At 43.2% G+C, this 18,239-nt stretch overlaps 1 protein-coding gene across 1 annotated transcript in view; it reads right to left on the minus strand.

Annotated features, from left to right (window-relative positions):
* Window positions 1-322: 322 nt before the first annotated feature.
* The window catches only part of GASK1B (golgi associated kinase 1B), a 258,634-nt gene continuing 240,717 nt past the window's right edge, over window positions 323-18,239 (minus strand). The window contains exon 4 of the mRNA XM_078676990.1: window positions 323-2,445. Within this exon, the coding sequence (XP_078533116.1) occupies window positions 2,238-2,445 (208 nt within the window). The 3' untranslated portion in view covers window positions 323-2,237. The remainder of the gene's footprint in view (window positions 2,446-18,239) is intronic.

The following is an 18,239-nucleotide window of genomic DNA, read 5'->3' on the forward strand; positions in this document are numbered from 1 at the left end:
TGTTCGTGCCCCAGCATGCACGCGAAAGAAAGCACACACTTCTTATCAGCTTTACAATGGGTCGCTGGATAACATTGGCAGGTGTTGTGTGCCGGCTGCAACCTATATAACCTAACTTTGTTATCGTTCAAGGGTGGAAAAGTGTGACTACTCACCTCATACATCAACACCTCGTTTAAGCATTCCCACATGGACTAGCACCTCATAACAACCTCTAAAGTTTGTGTAGGATCAATAATTTTCTAAAACATAATGGGAGTATTGAATGATATTCTCTAGGTAATTGATGTTTTTCATCCAAGAATTAGGTGGCACACTAATACCATAAAGACGTCATCTCTTTTTATTTAATCGTTTTATGGATTCAACTTGAAGGTTACTCTTGCGTAGGACGTGTATCCTATCCAATGGTCTAAAAGCTCTTTGTCCTGCAGCAAGGTCTTTCAAAATCATACAATACATTACGTCAAAATTCTCAGATAAGAAATGAAGGTAAACTTGCACAGTGCAAACACGACTTACTTTGACATTCACAAATGGAAAATGACGAATTGATTCGGCGGTTGCTTTCTGGTAAAATTGAACAGCTGTCCGACTTTGAACTGCAGTGCTGAGGACTTTGAAGGGCTCTTGCAGCAGCCACTGTAAGGTTGTGCGAAGTGTTTACCACACGAGCAAAGTCTTGCCTACATCCTGCGTATTGCTCCCTTGCGTAGTTTACCTTGCACACTGGTAATATTTCTTGGTGGCAGGCAGGTGCTGCAAGTCGATGCAGCATAGTCATTGAGAATTTTTAAATGGCGCTATTATGAAAAACAATTTTTTTCTAAACCTCTTAAACGAGGCGTGTAGGTAAAACCATTAAAAGTGAAAAATCACATACCGAGACTCAGTAAACTGTGGATAGTAACTTGTATTCGTTTGAAATAAGGAACGTTTGAAAAATTAAAAAAACACTATACAATTTCCCACCCCCTTAGCTTTGAGTTTGAATCCTGGTTGTCGATCAAGTGCTTGATGTTTGCTGATACAGGCCTTTAGGCAGACAATACAGCCTATTGTGTACAGGATGCACAATACTCCCCTTTCTCTCTCTTAATCTCCTCTCCCGTTCTCTCTCTCGCTGACCCTCGTCCCCTCTTTTTCTCACACTCAGACTCGTGCTCGCGCACACACATCCGCCCACTCACTTCTCTCAGTTGAATGTCAAGTAGGAACCTTCCAAGCTTAACATATTTAACACAACGTCGTAATAAACCACAAAATAAATGCGCACATAAGCCCCACTCCACACAAAGGGGACAGTGCTCAGGCCGCGCTGCGTTTCTAGCACGGTGATCATCTTGTTTATTTTGTAGAAAAAAATGACTTCTGGCTTATTATCAGCATGTAAAAAAATCATGTTCTGCCTAACATATTGCGCTTCTCCGCTGCCTAACACAGGATGCTGTGAAATCTGGACAGCCAACACTACATTCCTCGGACGTTTACACAAAGACCTGGCTGAAGAGCCAGTTGTCATACCAAGCTGCTTCAATCACAAAAGGAATTTCCCGTACACTTTTGACCCATTTCTTACATTTCTGAAGATTTTTGTTTCCACGGGCTGCAACTTACATTCGGAATTTGACAATCAGAATAAATATCACATAATGCAGCAGGAAATCCCTGTTGGTTTCCTCGAGGAAGACACGTGTTGCAATTTTTCATTTCAGTATGACAAAAAAATGTGTCATTTACCAAAACTCAAAACCTTTCTTTGCTACACCCGGGAATGTAAAGCTGTAGTGTAACAATGTGTAGCAACAGAGGGCAAGCTCGTTCCCTTCAATAGCGAGAATTAGGAAACATTACATTTCACTTCGCTCCTCTCGCGCATTTCACAGTGCTTTATGAGTTAAAGGACATGGTGCAATATTGTGGTATGGAGGAACTGTAAGCAAGCGCGTTTACAAGCATTTGTCGGTATGGAAAGTACAAAAATGTGTTTTGCCATTAAATGAACCAATTTACAGTATACACTGTTGTGTCAAGTTTGATCTGTTAGCTCAATACATTGTTCCACAAGAATCTGAGCCAATGAGAGAACGTATCACATGCTCCTTGGTGTTTGTGCTCTCGGGGAATGGCTATGCACCGCTCTGCTGCACTTCCTGTTATGAAATGGTAAAGTATGCTGCAACAGGTATAAACAATGAAAGTCGCCATTTTGTACGTCATCCATGAATCTGCTGCCTTCAGTCATTCATGCGCATGACTTTGATTCCGTGTGCGTTGATATAGGTTAGAAGAATTTTGGCCCTCCTTTCGATCACATCAATAAGTTTTTCAATCCCCTGGCGACCTCCTTGGCTGTCCCAGTAAACTTTGTCAAGAAAGAATGACTGAAGAAGCTTCTCTCGTAAATGCTGACTTTTCAGTACAGACACCGCAGATTCGGGCAACCTGAAATGGAACCAAAAAAGTATAAGCATTCATCAGATAACGTTGTTAAACAACTGAAAAAAACATCTGCTCACCGTCCAACACCATGATGTTCAAGCAGTCATAACATTAGAACACTTGGCAGTGTACAGGTGCCTGTGGAGTTGCATGAGAAAAAGAGTCAGTTGTAGCATTTTATGGCAGGCCTTATCCTCCTGTTTTTAGTGCCCAAGGTAGAGAGAGGAAATGTGAGACAGCTCTAATTTACACATAATATGACATCACAGGATGTGACATCAATTGTTCATTCATCTTCTTTGGCATTGTTAGATTTGGGGGGTCCCTAGTTGGCACAGGTAGGTACTTGTTATAAATAGGGACCCTTGCCTCCAGTCAGGGTAAGGGGGTACACTCCTAAAATAACCCCTGCTCACCCCCTTGGTAGCTTGGCAAGAGCAGACAGGCATATCTCAGAGGCAGTGTGTAAAGCATTTGTAAATACATACAGAAACCAAGTGATAACACTCCAGATGGACACCACACAAGCAGTATATTAAAAATAAGTATTCTTTTATATAGATGTAACGCAAGACCACAAACTACAACAATCCACAATACTGTACTTAAAATGGTAGAATTAGCTTAGTTCTCTTTAGATCTTAAAATGCGACACTTTGAGTCAATGTACCTTAAGATGCGTAATGCTTCTACAACAAAAGTGTTGCAGGGATGGTGATGAAGTAGTTCCTCACATGCAAAGACGGTGATGCGTTCAAGATCCGGTGCAAAGAAACAAAGATGGTATCTTCTTCTTGATGCAACACACTCCTCCGATGTTGCAAGATCTCGACTTGATGCGACCGCTGCAGCGGCGACACCCTTGTCCAGTGGTGTGCCGACAGCGGCTTTGGCGGTGAAATTCTTCTGCGTGGATGCGAGGTGCTTTTGCGGTGCAATGCGACAGCTACAGCTCAGTGATGAGACAGCAGCGGCTGCGATGGCGACACGCTTCTTTGATGTTGCAAGACGTTTCCTGTGATGTGGTGCAATGCGATAGCTACAGCAGCAACATCCTTGTTCAGTGATGTGACTGCAGTAGCTGCGACGGCGACACTCTTCTTTTTTGTGAGTCGCGCTTCCAGCTCCTTGAGACAGGCAGTCCCTCAGAAGGCCCAAACAGCTGCAGGCACTTCCAAAGAATTCTTGTGGAGCTGGTGATTGAAGTCTGTTGTCCCTGAGACTTCAGCAGGAGGCAAGCTCTTCTCTCAAGCCCTTGGAGATCCTTCACAAGTTGAAGAAAGCATACACAAAGTTCCTTTCTACTTTCTTTGCCAGTCAGGCAACCACTGCAGGCCAATCCCCCAAGCAGCACTTCAGCTTAGGGATAGTCTCTCCTGAGTTTCTTCTGGTTCCTCTCCTCAGCAAAGGTTTCTTCTTGTTTCCCAAAGTGATCTCATTTCTTGGGATCAGGGTCCCACTACTTATACCCCAATATGCTTTGTCCTCTGAGGACAGAGGAGCCTTTGCCTAGTCCAAACCAGTTCTTGTCAGTCCTAAAGCACTCTGTTTCCATGACTCCTTCTTTCCTTTCACAGTGCAGGGAAGAAACATCAGACGCCTCACAGGAGGTAAAACCAGCATTGTGGAGGAAAGGCCCAGCCCTGGAGCACTCTGTTGACATGACTCCTTCTCTCCTTTCACAGTGCAGGGCAGAGACATCAGACGCACCACAGGAGGTGGAGCCAGCATTGTGGAGGGAAGGCACAGCCCTATTCAGGTCCCAGGTGCAACTCCTCCCTCCCATCTAGATGCAGATCTCTCTATTCACTACTGGGCTGACTCACCCTGTCTCCTGGAATCCCCCAGCCCTGTCACTCAAATTCCAGACAAGGAATACACAACCTAGCAGAGGCAGGCTTGGATAGTTAGACAAGAAAATACCTACTTTCTAAAAGTGGTATTTTCAAACACAGAATGGTAAAACCAACTGCACTAAAATATGTATTTTATCATTCATTCTGAGTGCAGGCATACTAAACTCGAATTTCTACCTAGTTCCCTGAGTCAGTTAGGTTTATAAAATGTAATAATCTAACTGCCCATTCTGGCCTACGGGGAATAGGTAGCCTTGCAATAGTGATAAATGAAAATGGCTATAATTCACTATTAGGAATGCCACACACATCAGGGCTTGTCCTACCTTATACGTACAATGCACCCTGCCCTTGGGCCTACTATAGGGGTGTCTTATATGAAGAAAAGGGAAGGTTTGGGGACTGGCAAGTGGGTGCATGTGCCCAGTCAACATGGCAGTACCAGACTGCACACAGGCTCTGCAATAGCAGACCTGAGACACACTTTTACAGGCTGCTTCTGTGGGTGGCAAAACCAGTACTGCAAGCTCACCAGCAGCATTTGGTTTACAAGCCCATGGCACACTCAGTGCATTGTACTAGGTGACAAGTAAACCAAGCCAGCCAATCATGGAATCACTAATCCATACATCAATTTACAATAGGGAGAGCATATGCACTTAAGCACTGATCAGCAGTGGTAAAGTGCCCAGAGTCATAACACAGCCAACAACAGGTCAGAAAAAAAATAGAGGAGGAAGGGAAAAAGTTCAGGGATGCCCCTGCAAAAAGGGCCAAGTCCAACAGGCATCATTGAAGAAACTTTACAAGATTTAACCTCTCTGATAGAATTATCAGCAATATGTATACAAACATAAAAAATAACAAGGGAATAGAATGTGTATGTGTAGATTAATGTTTAAACAATTATATGTGTAACAAGAATTATTTCATGCAAGTGCATTTGGAATGACATCTTTGTAATCCTTTACAATTTATACATGTATTAAGAAGCTGCATTTATTAATGTGTAGATATGAGCATGCATTCTGTAACCCTGTTACTAAATGCTTCTTAGTTTAGGGTTGCCTTTTTAAATAGTGTAGGGAGAGATTGCTTGCTCATGTTTACCTTGGAGAATCATTTGATGCAGTTTAAGACCAAATCATTTTTCCTGATTATTGGCATCGTCATCATAGAGTTAGACGTCAGCAGTGCTTAATTTGAGACAATGGTTTCAGGTGCTCGGCACCAGCACTTAATTGTCAACACCGGCGCTTGTGACAGCTGTCAACTATCTCTGTAGTTTAGAGATGAGTAGGCGAACAGTTGTTTAACAATTGAATAGAATGAATGCATTTCTCCCATACCATTCTTTGAGCTTTGGGGGCCTCTAACCGTCTGAATTTGTATTTGTATTTGTATTTGTATAGCGCTAATCACCGACAGGTCTCTAAGCGCTTTTGGAGGCGAGGCTTAAAACTATGTGGACAGATCAAGAAGTCCAACAATGATGGGAGATTTAGACGGTGGTCTGTGCTTCCCTGAACAGCAGTGTTTTTAGTTGTTTCCTAAAAACGAGGAGCGCGGGTTCTTTGCGTAGGTGGTCTGGCAGCTGATTCCAGAGTTTAGGGAGAATAAAAGAGAATGTTCTTCCCCCTTTTGATGCCAGGGTGCATTGACGGGTCACCAGGTTGCATACCTCAGCGGACCGGAGCGAGCGTCCTGGTACGTAGGTCTTAAGGCTTTTCTTTATGTATGCTGGTGCTTTGCCATAGATCGCTTTGTGGGCAATGCAAAGGCCTTTGAACTTCACTCTTTGCCTGATAGGAAGCCAGTGAAGTTTGTTGAGCAGAGGCAAGGCATGGGCTCGTCTGGGCAGCCTAAAGATCAGCCTAGCATCGTCATTTTGCACCACCTGTAGTTTGTTGATGAGTTTTTGGGGCAGGTCAAGGTATTGTGTGTTTCTGTAGTCCTGCCTGGAAAGAATAGTGGCTTGGACGATCATTTGTAGGGAGGTAGAGGAGAGCAGGGGGGCCAGTTTCCGTAATTGTCTTAAGAGCCCTGTGCAGGTGCCTACCACTGTGGTTATTTGATTGGCCATGGAAAGCTCTTGATCCAGTTTAATGCCTAGGCTTTTGACGGTGGCGGTGGGGGAGGGAGTGGTGTCCAACTCCTGGGGCCAGAAGCGGTCATTCCAGGGATTGCTTTTTGTGGGAATCCCCAGGACTTCAGTTTTCTCCGGGTTGATTTTCAGGGAATTTTTGGTCATCCAGTTTATGGTGAATCTGAGAATGTTTTGCGCCGTTTCCTGGGCGCAAGCTGTGTTGTCAATCCGAAGAATTAGGTGGGTGTCATCAGCATAGTTGAAGACACGGCAGTCCATGTGGGCCAGGGCTGTTACCAGGGGTTGTAGGTAGATGTTAAACAGGAGTGGGGATAGGGCGGATCCCTGTGGAACACCACAGGTAAGGGCTCCCCTGTTTGATACCTGTTCCCCCAGCTGAATCTTTTGGGTTCTTCCAGTGAGGAAGGAACTCAGCCACTGATGGGCCGAACCTTGAAGACCCAAGGCTGTTAGGCAGTCTAGAAGTTGGGAGTGGTTGACCGTATCGAACGCCGCTGATAGATCTAATAAAATCAGGGTGCTCGGTTGTTTTTTATCAGCCATAATTCTTAGGTCGTCAAGGACCGAGAGCATCACAAGTTTGGTGCTGTGGTGTGCTCTGAACCCTGCTTTTTGCATTTGTAGGAGTTGATGATCCTCCAAGAAGAGGGAAAGTGTTTTTAAAACATGTTGCTCAATCACTTTAGCCAGAAAGGGAATTTGGGAGATCGACCTGTAGTTCTTTGGGTTAGTGGCGTCTTCTCCGGGTTTTTTTAGGAGGGGAGTTACTCCTACTTCCTTTAGATTTGAGGGCAGGTAACTGGTCTCCAATGAGCAGTTTAATAGTGATAGTATCTGGTGTTCTAAACCTGGTGCCGCCAGCAGGAAGATCCTTGGGGGGCAAGGGTCCGCAGGGGAACCTGATTTAGTGCCATTCATTAATTGAGTTAATGAGGTGTGATCCAGTGGGGGGAAGACCGTAAGTTGATGGCCGGTGGGGTTGGGTGCCTGATAGTTGATTGGCTCATTTTGGTTGATTGGGGTGTTATCAATCTCAGTAATAATGTCTTTAACTTTTTGCAGAAAATAGGACTGGAAGGAATTACAGTCTAAGGGGATGTCGGTAACGTTAACTTCAGCTTTCTGGCTCAGTTCTCTCAGAATTTTAAAGGTCTCTTTCTGTTTGTTTGTGGCTGCGGCAATCCTTGCCTCATAGTGTTCCGCCTTCCTGTCAATGATAGACTTTTGGTAAAGGGTAAGTTTTATTTTGAAAAGTGCCAGCTATTCTGGTTCGTAGGACTTCCGCCATTGCCGTTCGGCCTGGTGGAGGCTTTGTTTTTGCGCTCTTAGGGAGCCATTAAACCAGGGTGCTCCATTCCCTTTGTTTCTAGCTCTAATTGTACTCTCTGGCGCTATCTTATCAATGGCTTGGCTCAAGGTGTTTGTCAGGATTTTTCTTTCTAGGTCCAAGTTTCCTGACTGGAGTACGGGGCCTGGGGTAAGCTAAGTAGGGCTTCTGCCAGGTTGGCGGCATCGATTTGCTTCCAATTTCGCACCCTGAGCTGGCTGGGGCTGGTGGAGGTATTACACAGTCCATAGGGGCCCAGCATTTTAGGAGTGCGTGGTCCGACCAGGCACAGGGGCTAATCTCAGTTAGGCTAGCCCAGGTTTGTGAGGTCCAGATTAGGTCCAGGGTGCGCCCTTTCTGGTGGGTGGGGGCATCTACGATCTGATGAAGCCCCATAGCTTCCATTCCTATTTTGAATTGCCTAGCATGAGATTCCTTCGGGTCGGTGTCCCAGTGATAGTTGAAGTCTCCTGTGATGAGGAGCTTTTTGTAGCGAGAGCACAAATCGGTGACGATTTCCAGGAACAATTCGTTAAAAATGGGGGTTGACCTTGGGGGGCGATAGGCTACTGCCATTAAGAAGCAGGAGGATTTAAGTGAGATTTTGACCCCTAGAATGTCAGCTTGGTCAAAGCTTTCAGCACTACTTTGGTAACCTGTAGCCGTTTGTTGAAAAAAAATGGCTACTCCCCCTCCCCGGGTAGTTCCTTGTCTATTGTTCGAGAGGACATCATAGTTCTCAGGGAGTGAGGCAATAACATCTGGGGTGAACGAGTCCTCAAGCCAGGTTTCAGTAAGGGCTAGGATGTCTACCTCATCATCTTGAAGGAGTGAGAATATTTCAAGATGATGTTTCTGTAGAGATCGAGTGTTTAAGACTGATATATTTAGGCCGTGGAGGTTTTTGGGCATGGGTTTAACAGTAGGGAATGGGTCCGTTGTGTTTGTATGGGTGAACCTCAGCAGATTCTCTGCCCGCAGTTTGTCTGCCACTCTTACATTGAGTGTATGACTGCCGGGTGTGAGAGCAAGCAGAGCAGATTTGAAGTATGTCAGAAATTGGCCAGGGGGTCTGGCCCCCGGCCCTGGACGGCCGTGGACGGGCACAGACAGGCTTGCCTTTGGCGCGCCAGCGGCGCGCCCGCTGCGCACGTCCGCTGCGTGTCAAGGCAGGCATTGTGATTTTTATAGGTCCTGCTCAAACACTAGAGCGCTGACCTCGAGTGTACCCCTGCCGGAAGTTCCCCCTGGTGCTTCCCGTGTGCGCAATGTTCCCTCCACTCAAACGGTAGCAACTGCGGTGGACAGGGGAACACGCAAGCAAGTCACCAGGTATGATGTACAGCAGGAAATACAGTGGATTTAAGAAGTTTTAAAACAACACAAGTGCTTTTATAAACAAGGGTTAGGGCTTTCCTTTAGCACAAAGTAGTAGCAGCAGAGTGAGGAAATTTGTGATTTTATCTAGGTGCAGCAAAGCACTGAATTGCCTCAGTTGTAGCAGTGTGATGGCTAGTAGTTGTGTAGGTACCGTCATTTTCAGCGTTGGCAGGTGCTATGGGTGGTGCGAGCTGCGCAACCTCCTAACAACAGTCCTGGCACTTATTTGTTTACAAATTAAGCACTGGAAGTCTGCTTTGTATTATATAAGATGAATCTCTTCAGGAGATATGGACTCATTTTGGTCACTCTGTATTTCTCCATTATGTTGAGGCTGGTCTATATCGATTTGTTTCTAAATTTATAATTAAACCCTACTAAACTCAGATTTGGTTCTCGGGTGAATTATTATGTGACCAAATTAGTTACCCTGTATTGAGATTTAACTGTGATTATTTTCTCCCTTTTACCTCTCAAACTGCTACCAAGACCATCGGACTGGAGCTAAATGTTTAGGTGGGCCCAAACTCTAGCACATCTTACACCCGAGGTTCATAAATGTTAAGCTGCTTTCAAACAGAAATCACCACCAGTTGATAATTCTGTTTGCTTTAGTTAAATGAAACTAGCACTTTGGACCGTGTCATGGACAGAGGGAAACGAACAGTGACACTGAATGATGGTTCAGTGAGCATGTTTTTGTATTACGAAACACAGAAGCAAATAATGTGCAGCATATTTTAGTAAGTGTGAGAAAGTAGATTATAAGTTGGGGTGGATGGTTGTCCACCACAAGGAATAATTGCACTATTATTGTTACGCTCAGTGAAGGTTTCAGTAATTTAAATTTGATCATACACCCTAGTATCTGTGGCACAGAGCAGACAGGTTTAACTTAAGAACATGTACTAAGCTATTATAATCACCAGAACAGTTAAAAAGTCGAAAAAACAGCACAATAAAAATCCTACTCCAATGTATGAAAAACAGAGAATATGAGAATATTTTAGTGGTCAAAATTACACCAAAACTACAAAAATCCAATACATGGTTTTTTTAACTTTGAAATAAAAACAGAGCCCAAAAGGATGAAGTGCTAACCGTGGGCAAATGGTCATGCTAGACATGTATTTAAAACAGAGAGGGACCTCTTACGAGTGTCAAGGGAAATGAGGTACTTTCAACAAGAAAAGAAATCATCCCCTTGACTAAACAATATGTTCTGGATAAACAATAATTACCCTATGCCATTTGCATCTTTGAACACCCCAAAGAATACAACCAATTATTAATGATAAAATACCATATTCAATTTTTACACTCAAATTGTATTTTATAAAAAAAACTTAAAAATCACATATAAAGTCATAATTATGACTTAAGACAACTTTAAAATACAATACATACAATACAGAGGAAAATGTATCAGTTCAAATTACAACAAACTGTTATGACCAGCATAACAGAGACAACAACACATGTAAGACACAACACCTTGTCATTTACTATTGCACATCATATGGAACTATAATTTAAAACACAGCTTGTGATACATTGATCTCATCTGTATCTACAGGTCAATGTTGAACCTTAGATTGTGCCTGCAAAAGCGTTGACGCGTTTCGATGGCTAAACTTATACTTCCATCTTTATCAAGACAAAATGATTATGTTGTCTCAAAAGTCAATTCTGGTTTCACTCCCCTCAATTTGTAGGATTTATGCGTTTTGCTTATTATTCACTTTCACTCTTTTTCCTTTTGTTATACACCAGGCAGTCCCATGGTCACTTATCCTTTTAATATCGAAGAAATAGAGACGTCCTCATGCCTTTCATTGTTCATTTAAAATCAGTTTTTAGTGTGGTCCAAAGATCCAACATACATCTTGTTAAAATATAGCGCTCTCCTCGAATCTTAATCCCGTAGTCTTAACGCCCCCGTGTTATGTTTCATGAGTTGTTTAAACTACGGTCGGCTGTCGAGGTATTCAATCATCCTATCTTGTACGCCGCCTTGGTTTATGCAGCACTGCCTGGTGTATAACAAAAGGAAAAAGAGTGAAAGTGAATAATAAGTAAAACGCATAAATCCTACAAATTGAGGGGAGTGAAACCAGAATTGACTTTTGAGACAACATAATCATTTTGTCTTGATAAAGATGGAAGTGTAAATTTAACCCCTTCGATGCTGATGACGGAACCGTTCCGTCATCAGTCACGGCTGAGCTGTGCTGATGACGGAACGGTTCCGTCACGACCGCGCCCTGTTCTGGAATGTCCAGCACAGGGCGCGGCTACGGCGCCGCGGTCAAGGTGTTAACCATCGAAACGTGTCAACACTTTTGCATGTAGTGTACAAATTGAATATGGTATTTTATAATTAATAATTGGTTGTTTTCTTTGGGGTGTTCAAAGATGCAAAAGGCATAGGGTAATTATTGTTTATCCAGAACATATTGTTTAGTCAAGGGGATAATTTCTTTTCTCATGCTAGACATGGACAAAGGTAAGGTTAGAGGCTGGCGATGGAGCACGGGTCGGATACCAGGACCAGGTTGGTCCCGGCCAAAGAGTTACCTTCGGACTTACAACTTTTCTGGAGAAAAGATTGTGGTTGCTAAGTTGTTGGTGGGACAACTGGTGGCAGGCTACTGAAGCGCTAGGTCCCTGTGCAACTGTTAATTAAGGCAGGAAAACTAAGAACGGGCAAAGTCAATGCCCAGGAAGGCCACAAAGTTGACTGGATGCTGCTCAGCGCTGTTCAGGCAAAGCCCTCTATGTTTGGACTTAGAAACTTTTCTTGAAGTAGGGTTTCCTTCACCACGATAAACCAGCAAGTTAAGGCTGACCAGTGATTCAACATCTTCGGTTGTGGCATCGACAACGACCTGAGTTTATGTTGGTTCAACAAGCAGTAAGTAGTCATACAGTTTCTAACTTTTTGGCTTTTACAGTTGGGGCAAGAGGAGTGCACTCTGGCACCAGCCAAGGATTCCAGGACCTCAGGAACAGCACCTGGAAGTCAGGACTCAATTTAACCACAGCCACCGGCAGTGCCCAGGACAGGTCCAGTGAAAATTGGTCAGCTGGGCTATAACAGTAAAGTGATCTTCTTGCAGCTTTTTTGCCTCTCTGGCTTAACAGAGCCTTGACCCTTTGTTCTGGGTACAAATGGGGGCAGGACTTGCCATTAGGGTTCTCCTCACAGGTCTCAAAAGCATGTGCAGTTCTTAATCTGTTTTCCACAGGTTCCAGTAGTGTTTTGACGATGGTACAGAGGGGTGCCAAATTAATACCGGCACTAGCTTGAGGGTGGGGTGACTCCTAGCCCCTCCATAACTAAAAGGGAAAGGTTCACAGAGGTAACTCTACACACTTCTGCAGCAGTTCCTATGTTCTCTACTGGAAACAATCCCACAGTACCCCTCTCAACCTAAATCCAACATAACAGAACTTTCCTTCTTTGTGTAGAGCTTCTATGCTCACCCTAGAGGCTTTGCCAGGGATATGAGCAAACCCTCCCCTGTAGATAGTTGCAGGAGCAGATCCACTCCCACTGAGATCAGAACCTGGCTGTCTGGAGAGGCAAAAGGGAGCAGGCCCAGGTGTGAGCTGCATCTGCCAATAACAGGGTAGACTTCCTTCAGAGATATGCAAGCAGCTGGGCACCCGCAGGCCTTCCTGTCAGGGGACGGTCAACTTCTCCACACATTCAAGGCTTTTGTTTCAGCTCTAGGAACCAATACACACCTAATCAAGGCGCTATTCAGCTGCTGGGTGACACATGGACCCAGGGCTTCTAGAGGCTAAAGGCATGTTTGAAAAAATAATGTTTGTAAAATATTTGTTACTAATCTGACTATACCAATGAATTGGATTTGTAATTAATATTTTAAAAACTCCACAAATTACCCTGCTAACTGGTTGCTATGCAGAAATAACTTTATTAACTTTAATAAAGTGTTGCAAGGCTACCCTACTAAAATGAAAATTACTTTTAGGACATTGTCACTATAAAGAAATGTTTAACGTTAAACTTTACATGCCCTACTTTTATATGTCATGCACCCTGCCTTATGGACACTTAAAGACTATTTAGGAATGACTTATTATTATTCAAAAATAGGGTGTAGGTCTGTCAAAAGGGGTTAGTTTGACAGGTCTAATATGCAGTTTTAAACCAGGTTACAGATGTCAGGCCTGTAGACATGCTTTACATTGTCATTGTAAATGTGGCACAATATGTGCTGAAGTCTACTAATTACATTTAATTTACATGCCCTGGACACAGTTTGTACCATATACTAGAGACTTATCAGTAAGTTGAATATCCCAATTAGGTATCTACCAATTTGACATGCTTTTAGGTCAGAGCACATACACTGGGAACTGGACAGATGTGTTCTAGTGTGTAGAATCCATAAACCAGCAGAAACCTCTCACAAAAAGTGGTGGTGACCACGCAAAATAAGGGGCACTTTTCTGCAATAAGGATAAAAAACAATACTTTCCTAGTTCACAGGCACAACCTACTCATGCCCCGTACAGTGTTCCATTGCACTCCAGATAGGTTTCTGTAATATGAATACTATTACATAGCTACATGCAAAATAAATACATATATATCCACATCTTTATCAAAGGAACATTTTAGTTCTGAACAAATATCACATATTAACTAAGGTACATAAATTCTTACATGTACAGGAAAATAGAATCAGAAAAAAAACACTTAAAGAGAGATTATGGTTGTGTTGCTATCCAGCAACTAATTGCATTGACAAAGTATGGTAGTTATAGTTAAGTATCCAGCCATATCTCTAGTTACCATTCAGATCAGAAAATGATTGGCCGTAGATTAGCAGCCATGTTCTCCACTTTGCTCATTCATGGAGCACACACAGTGCATGGATGCAGGATTGCCACACATGTCATATGCCACTCTACTTACTAGATGTATGGGATACTGAGAACGAGACTTGTGGCCACAGTACACGTGGTTACCACACACTTATGTTTTCAGAAGCCACAGAATATGACCAGAGAATATACCCCATAGCTACTGGTCACAGGACATGCCGTTTGGCTCATTTGGACTCAATACATGTGAAGTAGCTCATTGGGCATACCCCATGACCATGGCCTTTGGATATAGCTACATCATGATACATGAGTGTAGACTTTGTACAAATTTATCACTGTTAAGTTTGCTGGAAAAACCAAATGTCATTGTTGTGTATTTAGTACACATATCCGTTAAAATTGCTAAGCATGGCTTTCTGATAAACATTGCACGCCATAGGCAAAGGGCATTGGCTCTATTCCATGCCACAGTACCCATACTGCTTGGCAGTTGGCCATACCCTTTGTCCAGTTCCCCTATTCTCAACACCTAGAGGGAATAGCTTCTGGCCATGCCCAGTTAGTATTGGAAACATACCATTCTTATGATCATCCCCATGCTCTCAAGCTTACAGGCATGCTTTGTGGGTACTAGACGGATGGCATAGATATCTGCCTTGCCAGTGCCCACTCACAGTGCCAGGAATAGTTGCAAGTATGTCCGACAGGTCCAACATTAATTTTGCCTGTCATCATCCACTATCAAAACTGTGCAAAGAGCATGCCTTGTAGGAACTGCACAGAATATAGCAGCAGGCTCAGGGTCTAAGGTCATCCTCTGGGGCCAGAACCTGTAGAGCATGGCCACTGCCCTGTAGTCAAGAACTCTGAACTGTAACTGCAAGTAACCCTTGCCTCTAAATAATTTCTGGTTTTAGGTCTACTATATGATTTTTATGTACACTTGAAATATGAAAATGTGGCTAAATAGTGAATAATGGTTTGCAATCTATAATCTCTCTCCCTTGAACTAGTATACCATAAACACAGCCTAGGTTTGACATTGATTTTCCTTAAATGCCATCTTCTATCCCTGCAGTGTTTTACTCTTTACAATTCTAGGTAGCATCACCCAGAAATGTGCTATTCATAACAATATACCGGGATCCTGGTTCTGGTTCGCAAACCTAAAAATAGCTACTTGAAACTAAATGTACAGATCCTCACGGGCAATCAGATGGAAAGCCCACATTCAAATTATATAAGGTAAAGGAAAGCCCTGGCACCAATGCCCTGCGTGTGAATATGTCGCTGAGAAAAAAGAATAAATAAAAATATGAAGTTTTTATGCACACCCAGCAAAATGAATAATCTTTTGTTACTTAACTGGAGGATTTTTTTTGTATCGGCGACCTAATATTGAACATCTTTTAAACCAGTGAAGGATAAACGGTTGAGGTATTCAAATGTGTGCCCTGGAGACAACACTCAATTTTCTGTAGCGGGCATGTTGGTCCACTGAGATATATCACTTGAATTCAAGCTTGGTTTCTTATGTTGCTCCGTCATAATCCGTTATAGAAGGCCTCGCCTGCTGCCTGCCACAGGAACTGTGGGTGCGGAAGGTGACCCCACTGTCAACAAGAGATGCTTGCTGCAGATAGCACTGATGGGTCTCTGCCTGAATAATGAGGCTCACAGACCCCTTCAGCGCTGACGGCTGTCTCCAAACCCTAGAATTATCGAGGCTTGACATGTCACAGGGGAGCTTACAGAAACCGCATCTCCGGGAATCGAAGTCTAGTTTGGTGTCAGTCTTGGAATGTCTTAACCCTTATTTGCTGGAAGCCTTGGCCTCAGGTTGAACTTTTCACCCTTGTAAAGCAATGCAGGTTAAACGGAGAATGCACATCCCTCCGCAGTAGACTCTCGTGCACTTTTACGCAATACCTGTTTCATATTAGTTAATTGGTAACTTAATTAGCTCATGAGCTAACCAAATATTTGTCAGAGAGTTTCTTTACTATATCTTGTTCGATTTTATTACAGTCGGCTGTTGGCACGTGTACACAAGACGAGGAGAACCTAATAGGTACATGGAGTCTGTACGAAGTGTGTGTGTGTGTGTGTGAGTTTGTGTGTGTGTTTGTGTGTGTTGTGTTTCTGTGTGTTAGTTTGAGGGGGAGGTGAGTGAGTGTGTGTTTGGGAGTTGTGTGTGAAAAATAAAAAGGAGAGAGAAGAGAAAAGGCATGGCACGCTTTCGTGTAGATGTCTTATATTCACAGGGTGACAGTGGGCCTGGGCATGGGTGGGGGCGGGACAGGCCGGAGCACGCATGCTCGCTTCATAGTTGAACTTCCACCAACTGCGTGGGTACAAACATGGCGCACGTTGCCTGGGTTCTGGATAGAATGTTTTTAAGAACTGCGTGTCTTTCATTTGTCATTTCATTATAAAAGGCTCTCTCCCTTCCAAGAAGCCTACGAGTCAGGAAGTTCTGTCTGCCCACACAGGAAATTCCTTTGCAGCAACTTCCCCAACAAGCATTGGCTGCGCAGCCGTGAAAGAAAGTGAAAGTGATCTCATGCTTAATGAGGAAGAGAGTTTGGGGGCGGGTTGTGTGTGTACAGTTAATGAGCCATGACGAACAGATGGCGGCTGTGCGCGTGTACATGGGCGTAACTGCAAGCTTGGGGCCAGCAAAAGTGTGTGGTAGGACTTTTAAAAACCCACTTACTAAATGTCTCGCCAGAGTAGCGCATGCGCTGGCTCAGGCGAGACCTAAAAAGAAAGGGAGCACAATTAAAACTTGACATGAGGGACATAAAATCACACATTACATGGTTAAGAAAGATGAAATCCCCTTTAAACCATCATAGGAACTGATCGCTAGAGTGCTAATGTGCAAATTCATACTTGTAATAATACGGTCAAGGCAGGAAGTGGCTAAGAATATATTTTTCTAATAATTGATGACCCTCTGATGAACACAATAACGGCACAGGAGACTTCTGCCGAAACTAGCAGCTGTTCTTGCTGGTAACCCTTTTTGCACGATTTAAAATTTAAAGGGTGTAAAACTGGAATTGAAAATAGAGTTTGCGCCGACTTATAAAGAGAGCAAAAAAGAATAATATTAACTGTACTTTGGTGTGAGCAGTTATCACACAAGCAATTGGAAAGGTTTTCAAACCATGCCCCTTGTTGTGAGAAAGCTCAAAGAAAATGTAAAGAGTCACGACATAACCTGGTTATATATAACCTGTAATGAGTATTGTCTACATAAATTAGCTGAAACTTGAAGCCCATATATGGGGGATAGGGCCTGATATCTGCCAAAGAGGACAGTTTAAGGAGGCCACCAGTCTGGCGAGTACATTGATGCTGGTCGTAAAAGAGCCTTATCCGGGCTTTGGAGGCAGGACCTTAAGGTTCGGAGTTAGTAAAAAAGTCAGAAATCCCCAATATTGAAAAAGTGCTCTTGACATAAGCTAAGCAGGGAATATTAACCTTATTGTGGAGGGGCCAAGCAGTCTAAAAGAATACTTTTAGTAAGACCTAACTTGTGAGATTGCGAACTTTTTGCCCATTGCAGGAGAGGAACCAGCCTAAATAAATGTTGTAGAATAAGTTATGCCTACCTCAGAGTGACAGAAGGAAGTAGACGTCCCTGTAAATAATCTACGCAAAAGCTATTTTGGAACTCTTGGCTACTGTCACAATGGCAGTACCCCCAAACTCCTGCCCCAGTTTTAAAGAAAATCTTTTTTCATGTAACATTTTTTCCACACAAATAATTTATGATTTTCATCAAAAATAACACATGGCTCCTAATATAGAGATTTGGTGTTCACCAAACAGTCTCTGCCGCATGCTGAAAACAATGTACCTCATGCACTGGAACAAAGCAGCTTCTTGGAGACAGAAAGAATGATACAACAAATAGCCAATAGCATTAGGTGAGAGATGTTTACATCGCTCAAGCCCACTGTACATATTTTATTTTTAGAAGAGTAGTGACCAAAGCTCTCAGAGACAGCTGCACTGTCAAGCCAGACATAAAAATGGAATTGAGATTTTGCATCAAATCGAATCATTTTTTCACATTTGAAAAAAGAAAAATACATTTGTACCTTTGTCTATGTGAACAGAAACATTAGTGTTCGTTGACAGCTTTGTTTTCTCTGTCAGATAGCTAATTGTTCGGGAAAGAGCAGGCTACATCACAGGGTGTTTTCCAAGATTAATTATTTAATCTAAATAGAAAAAGAATGCACCATGTAGG

The sequence above is a fragment of the Lissotriton helveticus genome, chromosome 2_1 (assembly GCF_964261635.1).
Source record: "Lissotriton helveticus chromosome 2_1, aLisHel1.1, whole genome shotgun sequence".
NCBI classification, from domain to species: Eukaryota; Metazoa; Chordata; class Amphibia; order Caudata; family Salamandridae; genus Lissotriton; species Lissotriton helveticus.